General features: G+C 31.1%; 1 protein-coding gene across 4 annotated transcripts in view; it reads left to right on the top strand.

Moving 5' to 3' along the window:
• The window catches only part of ZNF280D (zinc finger protein 280D), a 181943-nt gene that overhangs the window by 114873 nt on the left and 44159 nt on the right, over positions 1 to 22911 (top strand). For all 4 annotated transcript variants that reach the window (XM_011363437.1, XM_011363435.2, XM_011363438.2 and 1 more), the window contains 9 exons: positions 2343 to 2510; positions 2652 to 2761; positions 9174 to 9397; positions 12499 to 12656; positions 13506 to 13606; positions 14608 to 14754; positions 19552 to 19686; positions 21486 to 21793; positions 22258 to 22398. In XM_011363437.1, coding sequence (XP_011361739.1) covers positions 2343 to 2510; positions 2652 to 2761; positions 9174 to 9397; positions 12499 to 12656; positions 13506 to 13606; positions 14608 to 14754; positions 19552 to 19686; positions 21486 to 21793; positions 22258 to 22398 — 1492 coding nt within the window. The remainder of the gene's footprint in view (positions 1 to 2342; positions 2511 to 2651; positions 2762 to 9173; positions 9398 to 12498; positions 12657 to 13505; positions 13607 to 14607; positions 14755 to 19551; positions 19687 to 21485; positions 21794 to 22257; positions 22399 to 22911) is intronic.

Raw genomic sequence — 22911 nt, forward strand, 5'->3', positions numbered from 1 at the left:
TTATTTTGGTGTCACTTATACATTTGTAAAAATCTAGTTTTTAAAATAGGTAAGACCCAAAAGAAACAAGGAGAAAATATAGTTGTCACAAGTCTGGTTTTACAAAACACATGGACTTTATTCATAGAAAAAATCAGAATTCTTGAAACTTCTTGGAGTAAGGGCAGTAACTCCTACTCTGTCTCTTAAGTTTTCTACTGCAGAGAGAGAGAGACTTCAGCCTGTGCGGTAAGTAGGATGATTTAGAAGATGCAAATTTTAGCTGTTACTCTTAAGAGTTTTGTAGTCTTTAGCAAGTCTTTATTTACATTTCAGTTTTCTCATATTATTAAAATGGAGATTTTTTTTTTTTTCTTATTGAATACATTTATTCTTCAGACCTGGAATCAGCCATTTGGAGATAAAATTTTAATTCTTGCTCTACTTTAGTCAGGGCATTTCGAGGACCATATAAGATAAAATGTGAAAATGCATTATGAGTTTAAAGGACTTGAATGATAATATGTGCTATATGTTCAGTAGCATGCTTAATTGACTACTGTCAAGTCATCATAGATGTTTAGAGATTAGATTTGAGCTTGATGTTGAGTAAGAATAGGATTTTTATTGGCAGAGATAGAGCTGTTAAGTGTTGAACAAAACAAGCCAAACACAACAAAGATAAATAGTCAGAATTTAAAACTCTTAAATGCAGAGTAATTTTATTTCTTGTGTTTAAAAAGTTCTTACAGTAAGGCAGGTAGTTCTTACAGTAAGGCAGGTAGTTCTACTGTCCAGCCTGTTATGTTATATAATAAGATGCTTAATCCAAAATACCAGCGCTCATTGGTTTTTCAAGTAATCCAAGAATCTCACAAGAATGCTACTGTGATTACGCAATATCTTTCCCAAGTACCCATAGTATAGCCATTGTAATCATGTACTTTGAAGATGGAGAAAAAAATTGTTTTTATGTTATCTCAAAGGACGAAACAGAGGAGCCAACTAGTGTAATGCACTTATTTTTCTGGCATGTTTCCCCTTATTAAAAAGCTGACAGGTTAATCTATTAGAATAATTTATTTTCCTCTAAAGTAAATTAAGATATAAAATATTTTTTAGTGGTGATAATAGCTGTCATTTATTATTGAATGCTTTCTGTGTTTCAGATGTTGTGTTGCATACTTTAAATACACTATCTTGATCTTAAAAGAGGTCTGTAAAACCAGGTATAATAACTCTTGTTTTACAAAACAAGAAACTGAGGCTTAGAGAAGTTAAGTAAGCCAAGAATACATAGGTAGTCAGTGATAGAGCCTGGATTTCAACTTAATCCTGTCTGACTTAAAAGCCTGGAATATTATTAATATATTTACTTTATCAATTCTACTTTTAATGTATAGTTAGGAATATTAAAACATAATGTGCAGGTTTAGAATTCTTATGACCAAATACAGTTGCATGTTATTTTCAAAAAGGATTTTTGCCTGGCCTGATTATATCCTAAATATCCCCATTTGTCTTGCAAATGCTCTGAATAAGACTAAAATCCTTTTGCTTTAAGGTGATGGTTTGCAGACTAAAAACTCTTTTTAGGAATGAAATCCCTTTACAAACAAAATTTTATGCAACAGTCTAATAAATAATCTGTGAAAGGACAGTTTCTATGTCAGACATGCCCAATATATTCTGTAAAAGGAGCCCATGAATATCTGGGAAAATAATTTGAAAACTGTTGTACCAGTTTCTTCTATTATGAGCCCTTTCATATCGATGAAGGAGGTATTATTCAAGAGTAGTTGTTTTAAATTTGCACATAGGAATAAATGGATAATATAACCTAAAACCATGAGTAGACCACCTCTTTGTTAGGTAAGAAAAAGAACTAACTTTCCATTAAACATTTTAAGTTGTTAAAAAGCTCCTAAAGGGTTTCTCTAAATTTTTAGAATACTTTTTTTTATAACAAACTCTAATGCACTTACTCTTCTAAAGGTAATTCATTTGTAGGAACTTAGTTTGGTGTATTCTCTATACTTTAATTTTTTTTTTTTGCTTGGGATATTTTGGTCTAGTTTCTTTCATAGTAGCTGTTTACATATTTATTTGTAAACATTTAATAGTTTCTTGCATAGAAAGATTATTTTATGAAAAATTTGAATATATATAGTTCATAATACATGTTCATACAGTTTTTCTACATTTCCTAACTTAACATCAATTTTTATCATTATTTGTTGTCATTTTTATGATATAGTTCAATTATGTTACCTTTAATTTAGCTCCAAAGTATTTTATTTAGTTGTAAGCGATATTTTAGTGTTCAAAAATAAATACTTTTCTCACTATTTACATTATTGTAGGTGTGAATGAAAGTTCGTTTTTATCAAAACGTCCTTCTTCTGAAGTAAACAGTATTAATCCAAAAAAACCTAAGCCCAGTGAAGGTGTTTCTGGAGCAAATTCCTCAGCTGTATTTCCTTCAGTTAAATCTCTTTCAGTGACATCTCCCCAGGCAATGTCATCAAAAGGTAAATATGAAATGTAGCATATGAAAAAGAAATTATGTTTTTATACATAAATTTTAGAAATTATAGTAAATTTACAAACTATTATTAGTTATTTAAGGTTAAAAAGTGATGAATTTTGAATATGTTTTGAATTTATTTTAGGTATAACTTCCTCATCAAATCAATCTAAAAATGGAACACCTTTTCCAAGAGCTTGTCCAAAGTGCAATATTCATTTCAATCTTTTGGATCCTTTGAAAAATCACATGAAGGTAAAACTTTCAAAATTTAATTTTAAAAAGGTTTGCCAATCCCTGAAATTATTGATTGATTTATAGTAAATAATGGTTTGTTCAGTGTTCAGATATTTAGATAAGAAATCTCATTTTGATATTTCTTTTCTTTTTCTTTTCTTTTTTTTTTCCTGGAGTTTTTATGAATTTATTTGCACCAAACTGAAGTTATATGCCAAGGAGCAAGATCGCAAATGCTTCTCATATTATTTCCAAATAACAGGTTAAAATTAATATTCAAAATGATTTATCTTCAAATAAAATTTTTAAATTTCTTCTGAATCATCAAATTTAAAAAATGAAGTTTTTATACATTATAATATATGCTTCTTCTAATTTTAAATGCAAATAATTTATTAGAATATTTTATTTACTAGATTGTGCCATACTTCAAACTTCTTAGGAAACAGGCATTTTATTATGTGTTTAGTATTTCATATAAGTTAACAATTTCTTCAGTTACCTTATTTTTGTGTCCATTCTAACATGTACATGTCACAATAGAAAATGAAAATCTGAGTTTTATATTTAATTTTTGAACACTCAGACACTCCAAATGGTGGAGTACTTTATATGAAAAAATTGTTTTAACTCAATCCAGAATGTAGTTTGTGTAATTGTTATAAAATAATTTGAGCTTTTTATTGGTATAGGAAGCTATTGAAATTATATTTTAAGAAATTTTCAAAGCACAAATGAAATATGGGGTTTAGGTAACACTTCACTTAGAATATTTTAGTAGATATTACAGTATTCTGCTGTGTCTGTATAGACAACCTGTATTCTCCTTCCATGCCCCATATAAATGGTAGGAAGTGGGGGAAAAAGAAGAAAAAAGGTAGTGTGGCTTATATGAAGAAAAGAAGGAAGAAGAAGGGTGCAATGGCAAAGAAATAACTAAGGAAGAGTTCTTACAATTTCAGACAATGACAAATTTTTATTGAAATTTAACATTTTACCAAAAAAAGTAGAAAAAAAAGGAACTATTTTAGAATTTTAAATACATTTTGTTAAGGTACAAAACTGTATTGGGTCTGTCATTACTTCCAGTTCCCAAAGTGTGGTCCCTTATAACTGTACTTTGTGCTTTGTTCTTAGGTGAGAATCAACCTGTACAAGTACTTTCAATTTTCCTGTCTATGTACTGTTTCGATGTTTTTTATGTTATACATTTTGGATGGAGAGAAAAAAAGAAAGGGCTAAATTCTTTGGTTATCTTTAATTATTTGAGTATATAATAAAGTCATATGATTTAAAATAAAACAGTATACAAAGACATACAAGTGAAAAATCTTACTCCTGTCTCTAATGCTCTTGTTTACCAGTATGACTCTCAAAGAAAATCATTAGTTTATTTTGTATTCTCCCCAATTTTCTTTCTGCATATACAGATAAATACAAATGTTTTTAGTTTTCTATTTGCGTTATGGATGAATCTCTTATAACTTTATTTGAATGTATCCTTTAGCATTTTTATAAAATGTCCTATTTTGTCTTAATATTTAATGCCTTTTAGATTCACAACCCTTGTTTTCTTATGGTTTCCATTTGCCTGATATATTCTTTGTTTGTCCTTTTATTTTTAACCCTTCTGAATCACTTGTTTTAAATATCCCTCTTGCTTTCAGCAAATTTGTATTTTCCTTTGTGAACCTGTATGAAAAACTCTGGTTTTAGTAGTTGAGTTAAATTTATTTATATTCATTGATTTGATTGATTTATATGGTCTTGGTTCTGTCACAGTTCTTTGTTGTCCTATTTTTAAAAATCTTTTACTATGTGGTTGCTTTATATGTTATATAGTTTGGATTTTTAGGGAAGTCATATTTTTGTTCTCTCGTTTATCATAATTTTAATGTTAATGTAATTCCAGTAGTCTATTCCTTTGGCCATTCTCTACTATTAAAATTGTTTAAAGTAGCATTAAATTTTCTATTTTTAACTCATTCATCCTTACCTTCTCCTCTTCTACTTGATTTTACGCAATATTATTTTTCTGAGTGTTACCTTTGTACTGTTAACAATGCTCATACCTATACTACTTTATTTGTTAGCTCTAAATGATATTTCTTGATGTGCTGCCAACATATTTGTGGCACTCTGAACTTTCTTACCTCATATTCATTGTCCTTTTAACCCTTTCCCAGTTTTTATTTGTCGGATGTATCATTTTTCCATTGTCAGGGCATATATCATTCACATTAGATTTTTTAACCTTATTTCCACATTTATCTTAATCCTTTATCACAGTAAATATATTCAGTATTCATCACCAGTCTTTTTGTAATGGTTTCTTTGGTTATCTCTTGTTTGGCTGAAGTTCATCCTCTAGTAATTTCCCCAAGAAGAGCCTAGAACAGCATTCTTTGAGTCTTTTCATATTCAGAACAGTTTGACTGTAATCCATTCTTGAAAAACAGTTTGTTCAGATATTAAAGTAGGTTGGATCCCAATCTGAGAATTTTGGTGGTGCTTCTATTTTACAGTTTTGAATGTTGCTATTGAGAAATGTAGGATAAGCCTGAATTACTTTGCCATTTATAAGTGATTTGAAGTCTTTGCCTGACAATCCACAGGATTTTTTATTTGGAAAGAGTGATAATTTTACAGTGACATGGCTTGGTGTGAAATTTTATCAGTCTTCTCTGACATACAGCATGTTCTTGATTTGTATTTTTAAATATTTATTCCATGAAGTTATTTTGCTTTACTTTGGGGGTGGGGGACAGGGGGAGTTATCCAGTATGCATTTGTTTGATTTCCTTTGTCATATCTGTTATTATCGTTATAATTCTTTTAACTTTTTAAAAAATTTGCTTGCTTTTCTCATTACTAGGCTCTGTGTATTTTATTTTATTTATTTTATTTTTGATTATTTTCCAGTGTCTGTTCACCACTGTATTCCATTCTAATCTGTCATTATCTCTCTGATTTGATTTTTTCCCCTCAACTTTTTCCCTCAATTTTGTCACTCTTTTACGTCATCTTGTTGTTTTACCATCTCTTCTTGCTTTGTAATCTTTCAGATAGACACAATTGCTTCTTTAGGTTTTTTAAAAATTGTGGCAACAATTTTGGCCTATTACTTTCTGCATGGATCTGCTCCATGGTTTTTGTCAGAATTTTATATTTTCCCCCTTTTTAGCTTAAAGTATTTTTCTTTAGATATAAGTTCTTATCACATCGAACATGTTGGATTTTGGGGGCTAGCTTTTTTGTACAAGGCACCTTTTGGGAAACATAGGTCACCAGGATAATCCCACAGTTTACTAGCTTACTCTTTGCTGGACACACGGCTTCCTCCAAGTGTGACCTGAGTTTCTGATTTTATACGTAGCATTATCTTTTCTGTTTCTTTGTACCAAATAAGGTATGAAGGACTTCTGCTATCCTTGCCCCAGCTTTTGTACCTGTTTTTGCAAACCAAGGATATAGCTTAGTACTTCAATTCAGTATGTATCTTTCACTTTTGGAATATATATTTTTGCTGATACTTTCTAATATCTGTTACCATTGGGTCCTTTTGGCTTCTCTATCTACTTCCAACTCCTTATCTTCTTTATGATTGTGGCTGCTTTGAATAGCGCTGTCATATGTTGTGGAGTCTTTGGATTTTATCTGGCTCATAGTTTCAATGAAGACAAAATCTTTAGAATTTGGTTGTTGGCTTTTGAGTGAATCTCAAGAGAAGGGGAAAATGTTGACTTAATGTAGGACAATCATATGGGAAGTTTTATTTTACTGTTTAAAAATGGCACCCACCTTCTTTGCTCTGAAAATCCTACCTAAATTTTTAGATACTTAAAAAGCAGCAGAACATGTTCTGTCTGCTGGGAGGAATGAAGATAAAAATGGTGTTTAGATAGTATCTCCTCTTTATCAAATTACAGTATATGGTATTTAATATTGCAGAATGGCCAACCCAGGAAATAAAGGCTATCCTGGGGGTTATAGTGAAGAGCTAGATCCAAGAGGATAGTAGGGCTGAATGAAAAATGACCAGTTGATCTTGGACCATAGCTCAGCCATGCCATCAATAACTTACCCTGTCCTCCTATAAAATCTTAAATCCGAGCCTAGTTCTCATTTTTCTTCTTTTTTTATTATTTATTATTATTTATGCCTCTAGCACCTGGTCTTCCTAGGTGGTCTCCCATCCCAGTACTAACCAGGCCTGAGCCTGCTTAGCTTCCGAGATAAGACGTTGGGCTTGTTCAGGGTGGCATGGCAGTAGACCATGGACCATGCCTTCACTGGGGCACGAACCCAGGACCTTCTGTGTGTAAAGCAGACATGCTAACCGCTACTCTATGGAACCACCTCCTAGTTCTCATTTCTTAAGTTGCTTTCTTGTCTTTTAGATATTTTCTTTAGGATACTTTGCTGTCCTCTCAGTTATTAAACCCCCAATCTAATTCAGTGCACCTTATTATCCATTCTCGATTGTTAGTGGTTTATCATTTAGCCATTTTGTAGAATACTATGAATGAATGTTTATTTTTAAAAATTGATTCTTTTTCTGTAAAATGAAATGGAAGAACAACAGGCAGTTGACTATCTGTTATTGGTATTTTAGGTAACTTTAACTTCAATAGATGTACCAAATTAGACGTTTTTAAGGAATATAAACTTCGTTGCACACTCCACTATAGATTACGTAGGTTATTTTGTAGATTTGCAGAAAAGATTCAAGTCTCAAATATTACTCAGAATAGCTTCTATAGTTTGAAAGCCAGATTTAATGTTTGAGTATATGAGATGATCCACATTTCTAATTAGGGAAACTATTCTGCATTACATCATGTTTGTGTATTATAATTTTTCCCATTGAGATCATATCTATAGTAAAACTATAGTAAAAAGAGAGGAGTTTGTCTGTTAAACTGATTCTACTGATAACATCATTTGTTGTAAGACATATATTTTGAATAGTTTTTCTAATAGTGCTAGTGGATTTCCTCTGAGCCACCTTTTTCTCCATTTGTCTTTAATGTCAAAAACATCATTTTTTTATAGGAGCTTAGCCTGGTAAAAGTTCTTGGAAATAGTCTGACTTTCTTGAGTTTGAGCTCTTATATATTTTTTATGTTTCAAGAAGAATCTGGAAACATACATAGAAAAATTTTTCTCATTTTCTTTTGTTGTGGTTTTATTTTAACTGTATTTATTCTGAGTGATAGATTACAGAGGATCATACTGTCTTAGAGAACTAATTTATTCAGTATTCTCCTCCCCCTCATCCCCCACCCCTATTTTAGATTTTGCGAGGGGTATTTTTTGGTGTTTTTTTCCTTTATAGGTTTCAAAATTGACAAGTGAACAAAATAAGTGCAACTGAAAGAAATGTTAATAGTTTAACATTTCAATGTGCCAGGACAGGAAGTGGATGTTGTTATTTTAGAAATGGAATAAAATTGTGTTTAGATTTTCAAATTTTCTTATGTTACTAATAATTTACTAAATAACACATTTAGGAAGAGTTTAAGTCAGTTGGTTTATGCTGTAAAAGAATTACCTGTAGATTTCTGTAGATTTCTGAGGCCCATCTCTAGACATTGTGGTTTATTGGTCTGAAGTGTGCTTAAGAATTGGCATTTTGACAAGCACTTCTGGTTTTTCTAATTCGAGTTTTCCTTATATTGACCTCTGAGAAAAACTGCCCTAGAGAGATTCTACAACTGAAAATTATGTAAATAAAGGAATTAGTTAATTCTTATTGGGGGAAAAAAGCTCATGTATGAAAATACTCCACATTAAAACCAGTTTAAGTAACATCTAGATTTACTCATGAGAAACTAAATTTTCTCTTTAGATATTCAAGCATTCTGGAGGTCAAGATGTAAGTGTTAAAGTTTTTAGGAAATAACTGATACTTCTTTCTTTTTTTTCCGCCATACCTTTTTTAGCATCTTGAGTCTGGGGAATGACAGGTTAGCTGTGTTCAATGTCCATTTCCAACCAGATATTATGAAATTCAGTGTCAGTTGATAAACATATACATTACAGCACATAAAATTATATTTCCTTTCTATGCTTTATCCTGACACAGATATGAAATGATGATATTTAATTTGGTTAATTTAAGTATTTAAATTATTAAAAATTTACATCTGAAAAGGTAAATTGCAAGGAAAAAACTATTAGACCAATAGCCAAGTCCTGGTTTTAAGGTTTTTTTCTTTTAACTTTTTTTTGTTTGTTTATTAAGATAATAGATGTTTATTGTTTGCATTTTTTAGACTATGTATATGCATCACAAACTTTTGGTGAATATTTTTCCAGATATATTGCCAAGCATAGTATATATGGCCTTAGATATAAACACAGAATCATTTTTTGGTATCTGTTTTTTCGAAGGATAAATAAGACTTCTATTTTTTTTCTCTTTCAGTACTGTTGTCCAGACATGATAAATAACTTTTTGGGACTGACTAAAACAGAATTTTTAAGTACAGCAAATAAAAATCAGACTATTGATTCAGAGAAAGGAAAATTGATCATGTTAGTTAATGACTTTTATTATGGAAAACATGAAGGAGATGTCCAGGAAGAACAGAAGACTCACACAACCTTTAAATGCTTCAGTTGCTTGAAAATTCTTAAAAATAATATTAGGTATGTAAATACTTATTCTTATTTCTATTTGAGAATTGGAATGCTGCAGTTATAAATGTTGTGTCTTTATCTTGCATTTTTCTGTGCCATTCTAGATTTTAACACTTTCTACTAAGAACAAAGGCAGCTTCTCTTATTGAAAAGCTTTTGTCCTTTCCTGTATTTTGGAGTTGACTGTGAGATCCACTTGTTATATCTCTTTAAGATAAGAAAGGATGAACATTATTTCACATAAAGCAAAATTAACTCCTTTTCCTATATTATCAGTGATGTAGTAATTTATGTGAGATTTTTTTTTTAGTTGCTTTTGAATTGGATTTTTTTTTACATCACAGGAAGAACCACTTCTTTATGTTTTGTCCAGTTTGACCTCCTCCAAACTAATCTTATGCTCAGATCTTTCTATTGATCTTTATAATTTTTAGAACATTTACCTTGCAGGAAAAGTGATCTTTAGAGAAGTACCAGTTTTAGGAAGCATGTCTGCTTTATTTTGAAATTTAACCTCTTTAAAATTAGAGATTTAATTTCCAGTGGAATTTTGAAGAATTTATACATGTATGCTTTAAATTTTAGGAGCTGATACCTTATAATCTTTGAGTTACATGGTAAACTAGTAGCTGTCTTCTTATAAACGAGTTAGTAGCAAGAACAAAGTGACAAGAAGTGATGTTTTCCATTGGTTATATAGCTTTATATTTATATTAGGTAAAGTTGTTTTTCCACGATTTTATTATAAAAGTTTTTTAAACATTCAGCAGAATTTTAAAAATTTAACAGTGAACACCTGTTTACTTATCACTTTGATTTAACATTTTACTGTACTGGCTTTATCATATATCTATTTATCCTTCCTTCAACCTATTTTTTTGTCTGTGTGCATTTCAAAGTAAGTTGCAACATCAGTTTACTTCCCTTAGGTGGGGGAGGGGCGTGTGTATGTGTCGGTATGTGTACGCACAAACATATGCATGTCTTTTCATGTTTACCCTTGATAATTATTTATAATTAGCATTCTCAGACATTAATAGGTTACTTCTGGACCCAGAATTTATTTTGTTTTCCTGTGACTTCTTGGGTTCAAAATGAAGCTTATAGAAAACCCCTGAAATACACTTCGATGTACTTCTATAGCATTTATTAATGCTTTTTTTTATGGTAGTGTTTTATAGTTTTAAATATTCTTTCACATATTTTATGTGAGTTTTCACATTTACTTCCTTTTATCAAACTTTAACAAGGGATATTGTACTTTGTGATATAACACTGAAACGATATTACAGTTGAACTCTATCACCTATTTCCATATTATCATTTTAATAGTAAAATGAATAAGAAAAAAATATGTTAGTATATATGATAAATTACATAGAAATATGGTTCACTTAGTTCCTTGTTATACCTAAATATTATGTATATGACATTAGAAGTTATTTCAGCAACAGTTTTTTAACTTTTCCTTTAAGATTAGCCTATTTGATATTAAGCATATGAAAAATTTTCTTTTTTTGTTATTGTTTTAGAAGACTAGTTAAATAATTTTAGAGTATCAGAATATATAGACATTTCAAACAATAGCATTTGATGACATCCAGGAATTGATCATTTTTTGAAATTCTGATTGTTTAGTAAATGTAACATTAATGGAACACTTCATAATCAACAAAGTTATATATGTTAAATAATATTTTACCTTAACAGTAGAAACTGGAAAGGCAAATTAATGTTTGTAGAGAATGGTGAGAAACTGATAGATCTAGGTTTGTACTCTCTGCCCTGTCAGCATATTGTAACATGGTCTTTTTTTTTCCCCTACATTGAGTGTCACCAAAAAGACACTTAGGTTTATTTTATTCTGTGTACATCCTTGCAAGAGGATTGGTTTTGTTTCCCTCATTTTCATCCATTGGTTTAAGTAGTGTGAGCTCCTGATGGGGGCTCATATAATAACAGAGAAAGCTTGCTAGTTGAGAGATTATTTTATATAGATAAACTTAAATTGCTTAAAGTTGTGAGCTGAAAGTTTAATGGCTCATAACTTTTTCTCTCTATGTAAATATTTAGCCAAGACTTAGATTTTTTATAGGTGTTTGTAGAGCTGAAGTTAAAACTAAAGGAGGACTGAAAGGTATTTCAAGGCATGCCATACCTGTTTTAAACAGAAGTTGTGTTCTGTAGGTGTGAAAAGAGATAATGTTATGACCTTCATGATGATTGCTATCCAAATTGATGACATTATCACTTCGTTTCAAGATTATTTCCTTAAGGGACCCAAAGTGAATAATTGTTAATAGTTGCCCCAGTCTAAAAAGTGTTATTTTGATTGAATAACTTTACTTTCAAATTCAGCAAAAAGCTTCAGTAAGCTCTTTTAAATAGGTATTCCCATTTATATTGCATTCTCTGCTGTTAAAGGTCATAGTTCCTGCTCATAAGAAGCATTGTAGAGAAGCTGAAATGGCAGAATGTAAAACTGAAAAATGGACATTGCCTACAAAGGGCACAGTCTGCAAGTTAAAATGAATAGTCTGTGCTAACAGTAAACCAGTATCATTAAATAACACAAAAGATTCTTGTGATTGTAGGCATTAAAATTGCTATTACATGAATTTAGAAACCAAGATACAAGTAAAAATACCAGTAATTTGTCTTTTAAGCAGCTGGAGTCTAGTATATATCTTCATAGCCTTAAAAGAGTACTTTCATGACTCTGTAGCTGCCTTTGGTGGTAGGGTTTCCTTCCTTTCAGTATTTTATTTAAAAATATAAATAGTATTTCATGTATGGAGAATAAGCCTGCTGTTTTATCTTAAGAAAACATTTCAGTAATCTGAAATTATTGTTAGAGCAAGTTAGTGATGTTTGAAATTAATTACATTAATGAATTTTTTTAACAAAGATGAGAAGATGTTTACTTAGCCACTTAATGAAAGTGATATTTAATGTGCACTCTTTTCTAGAGGACTTTATGGCTTTTGAGATTTTATATGTCAAAATATGTTATTTTGAATAATATATCTATCTATATTTTAAGATTCAGATATTTGTGAGATTTTTGTTTTTAAATCTGAATTTTTGCACCTGTTGACAATCATTTATAGGTTTATGAACCACATGAAACACCATTTAGAACTTGAGAAGCAGAGCAGTGAGAGCTGGGAAAACCACACCACCTGCCAGCACTGCTACCGTCAGTTTCCCACACCATTTCAACTGCAGTGTCACATTGAAAGTACACACACTCCCCATGAATTTTCTAGTAAGTTATAATTTCATTCAAGAATTGAATATTATTGATTTTGACAATATTCTGAGAAAACCTTAAGAAGCCTGTTAGAAAAATAAAAATAAGACTTTGGAATTTGAGGGAAAAATGGAAAAAGTTACATTTTAACTGATATAAACTTTTAAATAAAATTAATTACAAAAATTAAAGTTCCTCTTGTAAATAATTTATTAAGGTAACTAATGTGGGGGACTAAATTAGAAGCGTCTGATCATAGTCTTCAAATATGAAATCGGTGCCTTTTATTTAAACTTGTATAAGAAAAGTAACTACAATGATAGTTAAAATCATAGATTTTGGAGCTACACAGCTTGGGTTCAAAACCCAGCTCTGCTCTTAAAACAGCTATGTAATTTCAGGGAAATTACTTAAGATTTAAATAATGGGGACAGTAAAAATACTTGCTTCATCATGTTAAGGGAATTAAGTGAGTTAATGAAAGAAAAGTGCTTAGAACACAGTTAATTATATAACTGTTTACTGCTGCAGTCACCAGTTCTCTTATTATTGTTGTTGATATAGATATATAAAATGATTTATATATATGTATATACATATGTATATACATCATTGTCTGCCTCAAGAGGATACTTTTTTTAAAAAGTTGAGGTATAATTGACATTAATTTCAGGTATACAATATGATTTAATATTTGTGTGTGCATATACATATATCTTGAAATGGTCTGCCTCAAGAGGATACTTTTTTTAAAAAGTTGAGGTATAGTTGACATTAATTTCAGGTATACAGTATGATTTAATATTTGTGTGTGCATATACATATATCTTGAAATGGTGTAATATCCTTTTCTCCCACTTTTAGCCATTTGCAAAATCTGTGAATTATCATTTGAAACAGAGCATATTCTTTTGCAACATATGAAGGACAATCATAAACCCGGTGAAATGCCATATATTTGCCAGGTATACACATGTTTTATTGTGTACTTACTGTTTGTTTTCTGTTGTTTTGATCATAAGATTTAAACCTATTAGGCCAAAAGTCAGCAAGTTATTTCTGTAAAGACCCCGATAGTAAATATTCAGGCTTTGAGGGTCATACAGTCTCTGTTGCAATTAATCAACTCTGTCATTGTAGCACAAGGCAGGCGTAGGCAATAAGTAAATGAATGCACATGGCTATGTTTTACTAAAGCTTTATTTATGGACACTGAAATTTAAATTATATATGATTTTCATGTGTCATGAAATATATTTTTTTACTTTTTAACCATTTAGGTAAAATTGATTACTAAATTAAAATCTCTCTTATAAATAATTTATTAGTAGAAAGTCCTGTGGCATAATTCATGCATTTTATGTGGGATCAGTAGAGAGTTGAAATTGGCTTGCAGGCGATTGTTTGCCCATCTCTGTACTCGACAAAAGAAAACTCTATGGGAGAAAGACAACATATGAACTTATCTTACTCTATAGGGAAGAAGGTAGGCATACAAGGGAAATATGAAATGATTTAGGATACAGAGAACCCTACCAAATGCTTTGGGGCTAATGTTTTTCCAGAATTCGAAGGAATGGGAAAGCAAAATAAAAATAAATTATTGCAATAGCCTGGAAGCTATTTATAATCTAAAGGAGGATGCTGTTTTATGTAGAGAAAAAACTTTATAGGACAAGAGGTGTCAGAGCTTGAAAATTCAAGTTAGGATAGGTGGTGATAGATAAAAAGATATAAAAAGAAGGAAATATAATTATATTTGGGGAAATATTCTTAAACTTGGAAAGATAAGTTTTTTGTCTCAAAGATTATCTTTTGGTGCTTGTGTTAATGGGATTCTTGGTTGTGTAGGAATCAGAGCTGAATTAGTACATAATGTTCTTCTAAACCAATGACTTATCATTGTTACTTTGTAATTGTATATTATAAGTTTTCAAGTCAAACTAAACCTTCTTTTTATTTGTAGGTTTGCAATTATAGGTCATCATCATTTTCTGATGTAGAAACTCATTTTAGAACATCCCATGAAAACACTAAGAACTTGCTATGTCCATTTTGCCTCAAAGTTATTAAAATAGCAACCCCCTATATGCATCATTACATGAAGCATCAGGTGAGATTATTGGTTCTTACTTGTTCTTGTTTTAGCGAAAAGATAGGATATGACTTAGAACATTGGTTAGTTTTGTTCTGTAAGGGAAGCAATGTTGTTCCAAATAACACAATTAATTTGCAGTTTGTGCTGAATGACTTGTGAAACTTCCACTTCTTTTCCTTGCTTCCTTTCTGGTGATGTTTTATTTCATAAATGAAAAATCTGAAAGATAGCTAGAAATAGGAAACCTAGGATTAAAGGGGAAAAGGTAAGGTAAGTGGAATATCCAAAAGATCAGATGTTTCAGGGTCAAAGAGTGGGTATGGAAATGATTTTGAAGGTAGTTAAAACAGGGGAAAGATAAATTTGAACTGAGAAATAAAAGACTCGGGAATCATAATCTTATTGTCTTCTTTCTCTTCCAACTTTGTTTCTACTTTCTAGTCCACTTATTATGAGAAGACATGTCATCATTGACCAGGAATTATCTTTTATAGCCGCTAGTAATAAAGAAAACAGTAATGACACTTATTGCTGAGTATATCAACTCTACCAAAGAACTATATAGGTCATAACTTGTTTTATAGATAACTTCTTAGTATTAGTGCTTATACCCTTCTCTTGAATTTTGATGATTTATTTACTGGTTCTTTTCTCTAAGCAATTAAACCATACTTTGAGCTGAAAACTTTTATGTAACACCGATTCTGTTCTTTAGTGCTTGAAAGAGCAACAGTGCCTTTGCCAAACCCAGAAATCAGTGGATTTATTGAATCTGATCATGTAATCAAGTTTTGACACCGCACTAATCAGCTCATTACATTAATTTATTATTGATTAAATTGGCATACTGATTTACTCAGCATTGGTTGCTCCCTTTGCAGTTTCATTCATTAAATAATCATGAAATGACTTGTGACTTTTAATTCGGAAAGATCATAAAAGTAGAATTTCCAAATGAATTTAGAATCATCTATGTTGTGACTGGGATGCTCCCTATCTTGAGAAGTTCTGGCAAGATCTTTCTATTCTAGATTTCCTTAACATCGTTCCATCAGGTGTTAATAGATGTTTCCCCCAAAATTGTTACTGATAAATAAATTTGATAAATGTCTAGATTTATAAAATTAAATGGTTTTGTTTGTCTGTTTTTAAAACAGAACATCTCAGAGCTTTTAAAATGCTAATACATTGTAAATAATACATTGTATGTCTTATTCCCCAAACCTATTTGGCCATTAAACCCTTTATTTGCAGAATACCGATTAATATTTTCTGAGGAACACAGTTTGGGAAACATTATTCTTGGTGCTCTGTATGAGGTATAAGACTGTAGCTCTGTTTCATTATGGGGCTTTTCACATAATTTTTCCCAAGTGGTTTACTAAGCTCCAAAGTAAGATGTAGATGTGGGAAGAATAATAATCATGATAGAGATGTGTGGGCTCACTATTTGGGCTATGTGATTTATAGTCAGTTTTTATATCCTATGTTTTATGTCTTGCCATGGGTGCCAGTTTTCTTTTTTTGTTTGTTTGGAGTACAGAGGTGCATAGCCAGCAGTAAAGAGGGAAAAATTTATTAATAGGAAGGATCATCAGGCAACTATTTACAAAAGACTGGAAAACCTTAGCTGAGCAGGATTATGAACTTGTAAGTGAGATGACACATTATTAGTGCAATATTAGGCAATAAGAATTATTGACTCTGGTTCATTTTTTTGTCTTTGAAGATCTTGTTGTAACTTTTTAAAAAGAGGTTATATAACTAAGTCTTGGGTTATTTTTAGAGCTAACAACCCAGTTTGTACGACTTTTAAGACAGTGAAAGTGACTTCGGATGTGTTAAGTATGCTTATTACATCTTTAATAAAAACAATAAGTAGTTAAGATATACAGTCACTTATGGCATCTGCAGGTGTTTTACATGTATCATTTTGTTTAATCCTGACAAGCACCCTATGTATTATTATTTCTAACTTATAGATAAGGAAATAAAAGTTTAGTGAAAGTAACTTGCCCAGTGTCACATTACCTAATGAAAAGCAAAAGTAAAATTTGATTTCAGAGTCCAGCTTTTTATTGCTCTACTACAGAGTCAGATTCCATATTGGTATTAGGTCTAAGGGCAAAAATTACATTTAGTCAGAATTACCCTTTAATCCTCGTCTCCCCAACAATGTAGTATGTTTTTCAAAAAGGTCAGTATAAACAATTCTTTCTCTAACTCTCAAATAGATCACTATTTCTTTTGTTGAACATCACATTATTTAAAAATGTACTGTATGTTTATCACCCTTAGCACACTGAAATGCATACATACATGAGAGATGTTCAAGATTTGTATCTGAGAGAATAGTAGGTTAATATATTCTATCTCAGGGCTCTAGACCAACATTCATTGAATGGAATGGCACTAGACATTTGGAATTAGTTAAATTGTACCTGCTACTCATATGTACTTTCTCTGTCAGTCTCTTACTTTCTGCCTCAAAGTCCATTTATTTAACTAATATTTATTGGTTGCCTTACTATGTGCTAGGTGGTGTTTTAGGTAACAAAACGAAGTTTATACCCTCTTGAATTTCTATTATAGTGGAGGAAGATAATGAATATATGTGTTTATATTTGAATATATATTCATGCTAGCTGGTGGTAGGTACTGTGGAAGGAAATGTGGAGGATAGGGAGTGCCAAGGATTGGGGAGGTGTTGGGAATGGAGGAATGATTGCTGTTTTGTTTGTATATAAAGTGGTCAAAAGGGTCTCTTTGAAGGAAATAAAGGAGTAAGCCAGTGGAAATCTGGGAGAAATAACATTAGATAGGCAGTGAAATGAGTGTATACCAGGGACACTTGAAGAACAGCAAAGAGGCCAGTTGTGGCTAAAGCAGGGTAAACTATTATGAGGAACAGTAGGAGATAAATTTGTATTAGCAATAGAATATAGGTCAGTTCATGTAGAACCTTATAAATTAGAATCAGGACCTAAGAAAGCCATCAGAGCATTTTAAACATGTGAAAGATCTGCTGTACTTTAAGGTCATTGGTAGCTGTGGGAAGAATAGACCATAGGGAGGAAAGAACATGATAAGGAGAAGATAGGAGGTTATTATGATAGCCTAAGTGAGTGGCTTGGACCAGTATGGGAGCAGTGGTTGGAGGCAATGAGAAATGGAAAGATTGTGAAAGTTTTCAAAGGTGAAGCCAACAGGTTTTATTAATGGCTTGGATATGGGATATGAGAGTGATCAAATTTTTTGTCTTAAGCACCTGCAAGAATGAGTTTCCATATACTGTCATATGGGGAAGACTGAGGAAAGAACAGATTGTGGAGGGAGGGCAGGGATGTAGGGAGGAAATCTAGAATTCAATTTTTTTCATGTTGATTTGAGTTATATATTAGACATCAAGTAATGATGTCAACTAAGCAGTTGGATAAATGGTATTTAAAGCCATGAAACTGGGTGAAGTAACCTAAGGAGGGATTATAGATAGAGAAGAGATTTCTGGGAACTGGATCCTGGAGAACTTGCTTTTTGTCATTTTGTCTTGATAATCTCCTTCTTGGCCAAGTTTTCTTTTTTTCATCTTCTTCCTGGAGCCAGTGTAAGTGAATTTGTTTAAGTTGCTTGTACCTATGACATAACCCAATCTATCACACTTCTAAAAGTCTTAAGATGCAACTGGAATTGTAATAATAACACATTATATTTGTATATTGCTTTGAATTTTGTAAGGACCTTATGAAATACCTGCTGTGTGTCAGTAACTATGTTAGATACTTACCAATATCTTACCTTATATGAATTTTATAAATGATTGATTGTATTTAAGTGGAAATAATGATGTATCTGGCAGATTGCAACTTTAGAGAAAACATTCTTCTGTATTTACATGTTAAGTTTTTTTATATGTATGTGTATACATGCATAATTTTATGTACATCATATATAATTTTTAAAGTAATAAGCATATAGGTAAAGATTGTAGTTGATATTATGTAGTAGAAAGAACACTGGATTTGCTGGAAATGCCACTAACTAGATATGGGGGAAATGATTAAGATTTTTCTTGGGTCCTGTTTCCTATCTATAGAATAATGACAAGACTGGGTTTAAGGAAGGACTCAGTTAGGATGTCTCAATCACTAAGTAAATTAGGAACAGTTCTAATTTATTCCTCCATAGTCATGCTGTTCAGTGTAGTAGCCACTAACCACATGTGGGTATTTAAAATTAAATTAAATTAATTAAATTTAAATAAATTAAAAATTCAGTTCTTCATTTGTACTTGGCACTTTCAGGTGCTCAATAAACTTTCAGCATTGTAGAAAGTTTTATTAGCTAGCACTGCTTTATATAACCATTTCTATAACCTTCTTTGAAATGTCTGGTTAAATATTTGAATTTCTTTTGCCAACTTGTTAACCAATGGGAAGAACAAAAAATAAAAAATTTACTTTTTTCTAGGATAAAAATGTAGTATAGCTTTTCTTCACAGTATCTTATGTCTAAATCTTTTAGAATTACAATTTAAGGAGCTTTCACAGCACTGTTGAGGGAACTTTTACATTAGAACTTTCATATTCAATTTTTGTATAGTGACAGACATTTGGAAACTCATACTAGTGCAGTGTTTTAAAAAATGAAATAATACTTTGCTAATATTTATGGTGAGATATAATATTTATGGTGAGATATAAAATACTATTTTAAATATTATTTGAATGTCATTAAAATTAAATCATAGCGGTTTCAAGACTCAGGATTTGTGGTTGTAGGAGTTATTTTTCCTTTTTTCTGTTTCCTAAACAGAAAAAAGGAATACATCGTTGTACAAAATGCAGACTGCAATTTTTGACATGCAAAGAGAAAATGGATCACAAGACTCAGCATCATCGAACATTTATAAAACCTAAACAACTGGAAGGATTGCCTCCTGGAACAAAAGTGAGTTCAAATATGTTGTATTTTAACATTTTGTATGATAATAGAAATTAATACCTGCCTGGTTTTATCTATTGAATGTAATACTTTAAAGTTTATTTCTGATTTTTATTAACTCTAATTTTAGATTTTATCATCTTATATTTAGGAAAAAACCCTCTAACCATTGTTTCTTGGTCAGTGGTGTGTGCTCTGCTAGAGTGATATTCCTTTGTAAAAAGTGCAACCATATTAACTGTTCCCTAGATCAGTGGGTTGTGTCAATATTATATAGCCTATTTTTGAGCTGTTCCAGTTGGCAGCTCGTATATCAGTTTTATCTACTAAACTTTTGAGATCAGGAATCATGTTTTATTTATCTTTGTGTCCTCAGCATCTGGTATAGTTCCTTGAATGCCATAGGTTCTTAGATGTTTATTGAAGTTGTTATTACTGAGTTTACTTTCAGAGAAGCAAGTTCTGCTGCTGGATAGCATTATGTTTTAAGTGGGCAAACACATGTCTGACTGCATACTGATGATTGTAATTTACTTTTCCCTTTTTGCCTTATATTCCTCTGTTTTTTTTTGACTTCTTTATATACAGTCAGCTCTTGAATATTTGCTCCAGTGGAGGGAAACAGAGGCTTGGATAATCCAAAGTGAAATAATCCCCAAAACATTTATATTTGGCTTTGGGTACTTACCTTTGAATATGGGTATGTCTGTTATTTGAATTAACTAAAACAATATAAAGCCATGCTCTGAAGACCTAGAGCAAGAGAAACTATCCAGCATCCTTCCCTGCAATCCATTCATTCCCTGCTGGGACTAGACATGCACAACACTAATGTAAGCGGTGCAGTCCTCTCTCATATTTTCCCTTATTCATGATAATAGCAATAATAATATTAATAATAATGATACTAAATGTTCTGTAGCACTTTACTTAGAATTAGGCTTTTGGTATGCTTTTTCATAGATTCTGTTATTTAATTCATACAGCCATCTGGTGAGGTAGGCAAGGCCGGTATTGTACCATACTATAGGTAAAGAAGCTTAGAGAGGATAAGTTATTATTCAAGGCCACATGGCTAGGAAGGGGTAGTATGAGATTTAACCTCAAGTCATTGATTCCTAGTCCAATGCTTTTGTATGATACCAAAGCACATGTTTACATAGGACTTCTCATAGGCTGTTCCTGATACACCTAGATGGAGAATAGTCAAATGATGGATATTATGTTTTCCATTGTCAATTAATTAATATAATTTCTGAATGCTAAGTTATAAGCTTTATATTAGTTCTCTTTCAGGAAATTCTAAATATTAGTAAACTCCATGAATATATTGACTTGATATAACCCCTCCCATAACGTTTGTAAACATAAATTCTGCCCAATGAGCCCCTGGAAAGAGGAAGTCACATTTACTGTGGGTAATGCAGAGTAAAGGGTTATGCAGGCCTTTCTAGCTATGAGATTTAAATTTTGACCTCTGTGTGTGTGAATTTTTTTAGTTAGAGCATAAAAATAGATATGATATGTGTTCTTTTAATATTCATATAATTTGCATTAACTCCTAATTATCCATTAATAACTGTTAACATATAACTGATATCAATAAAAAATGTACTATTACAAGTATATAAATATCAAATTTAATTTCATTTAAACATTTAAAATAAATGAAAGACTTATCTGATTATAGTTTATACTTAACGCTTTTCAAACTACCTGATGTTTAACTTTTTGTTACACAGTGATATTTTAATACTAATGCAAGGATTAATTTTCTAAAGTAAATATTATCTTCATTTTTGTAGGTTACTATTCGAGCTTCAGTTGGACCTCTTCAATCAGGATCTTCAACTACTCCTTCCATTAGTGCAAACACTTCTACCCTTCAGCTCTCACCTCCAAGGACAAAAAATATAACTGCTAAAAATCCCACAAAATCTAACACAAGTAAACCTAATACAACTAAATCCAATGCAAGTAAACCTAATGCAAGTAAGCCTAATGGAAGTAAATCTAAATTCAAATCAAAAGTCTCTAATATGCAAAAAAAACAAAACACTTTGGCTAGTAGCAATAAAAAAAGTAAAGTCAATACAGCATTGAGGAACTTAAGGTAATCTTTTATTCCTGATATACAATACTAATTTAATCTTAAATATAAAAGTAAAAACTTTAATATAAATATACCCTGTTACATAACTCTAATACATTTGGTATCACTTGTGGCATAAAGGCCAAGCAAATAATAAAAAGGTATTTTTTACAACTGTTGAACAATACTTAATTACTATGTTTTTTCTGTAATATTCATCTATTATACTGGTATTATATGTTTTGCTTATATCTTGTGATGTCAAATTGGTTAATTTAATCCCTTTTATTCCAGTGACAAGTATTAACTGATGTTAAATAGTTTACACTTAATCTAGCTGTTGTTCCGTAGCAGATTTTCAAATTATAAGTCTGTGTTAAAATGTTAATTTAAACAACTTGGCTTTAATTAATATAAAATTAATATTTCCCATGTTATTTTTGTTTTAAAATATATTTTTAACAATTTCTTTTTATTTCCATAAGGTATCGTCGGGGAGTTCACAAGTGCATTGAGTGTTGTTCTGAAGTAAAAGATTTTGCAAACCACTTTCCTACATATGTTCATTGCAGTTCTTGCAGATACAACACTAGTTGTAGCAAAGCTTATGTAAATCATATGATGAGGTAAGATGAGTTAAACATCTATAGTTAGCAATTAAATTATGATTCAGCAAGTTTGGTTTTTGAAAACAGTTATACTATTAGAAGCCAGTTTTTCTCTTTAAGGAACTAAAAACGTCTAGTAATAGGATACTTCTAGGATAATGCCTGGTACTATTTTCTAGCATAGTAACTCATAAAATTACTATAACTAAAATTGTGAGAATATTTAGAATAATGAAACTAAGATAGGTTTATTAGGGAAACAGATATTCTATGAGAATTTTTTTCCCTATAGGATTTTCAAAAATGGTTATTTTCAAAGATAAAAAATATAAATGTTTTAAATATATTTACCAAATACATATAACCTCATGAGTGTTATTCTCTTCAAAGCAGTCACTTTGAGAGACTCTAGATTTTCAAAGATGCTAGGAACTTTATAAGATGTCTCCCTCCCTCCTCCCTCTTCCTCTCCCTCTCCCTCTCCCTCTGCCTCTGCCTCTGCCTCTCCCTCTCCCTCTCCCTCTCCCTCTC

This window comes from Pteropus vampyrus, unplaced genomic scaffold (genome assembly GCF_000151845.1).
Source record: "Pteropus vampyrus isolate Shadow unplaced genomic scaffold, Pvam_2.0 Scaffold85, whole genome shotgun sequence".
NCBI classification, from domain to species: Eukaryota; Metazoa; Chordata; class Mammalia; order Chiroptera; family Pteropodidae; genus Pteropus; species Pteropus vampyrus.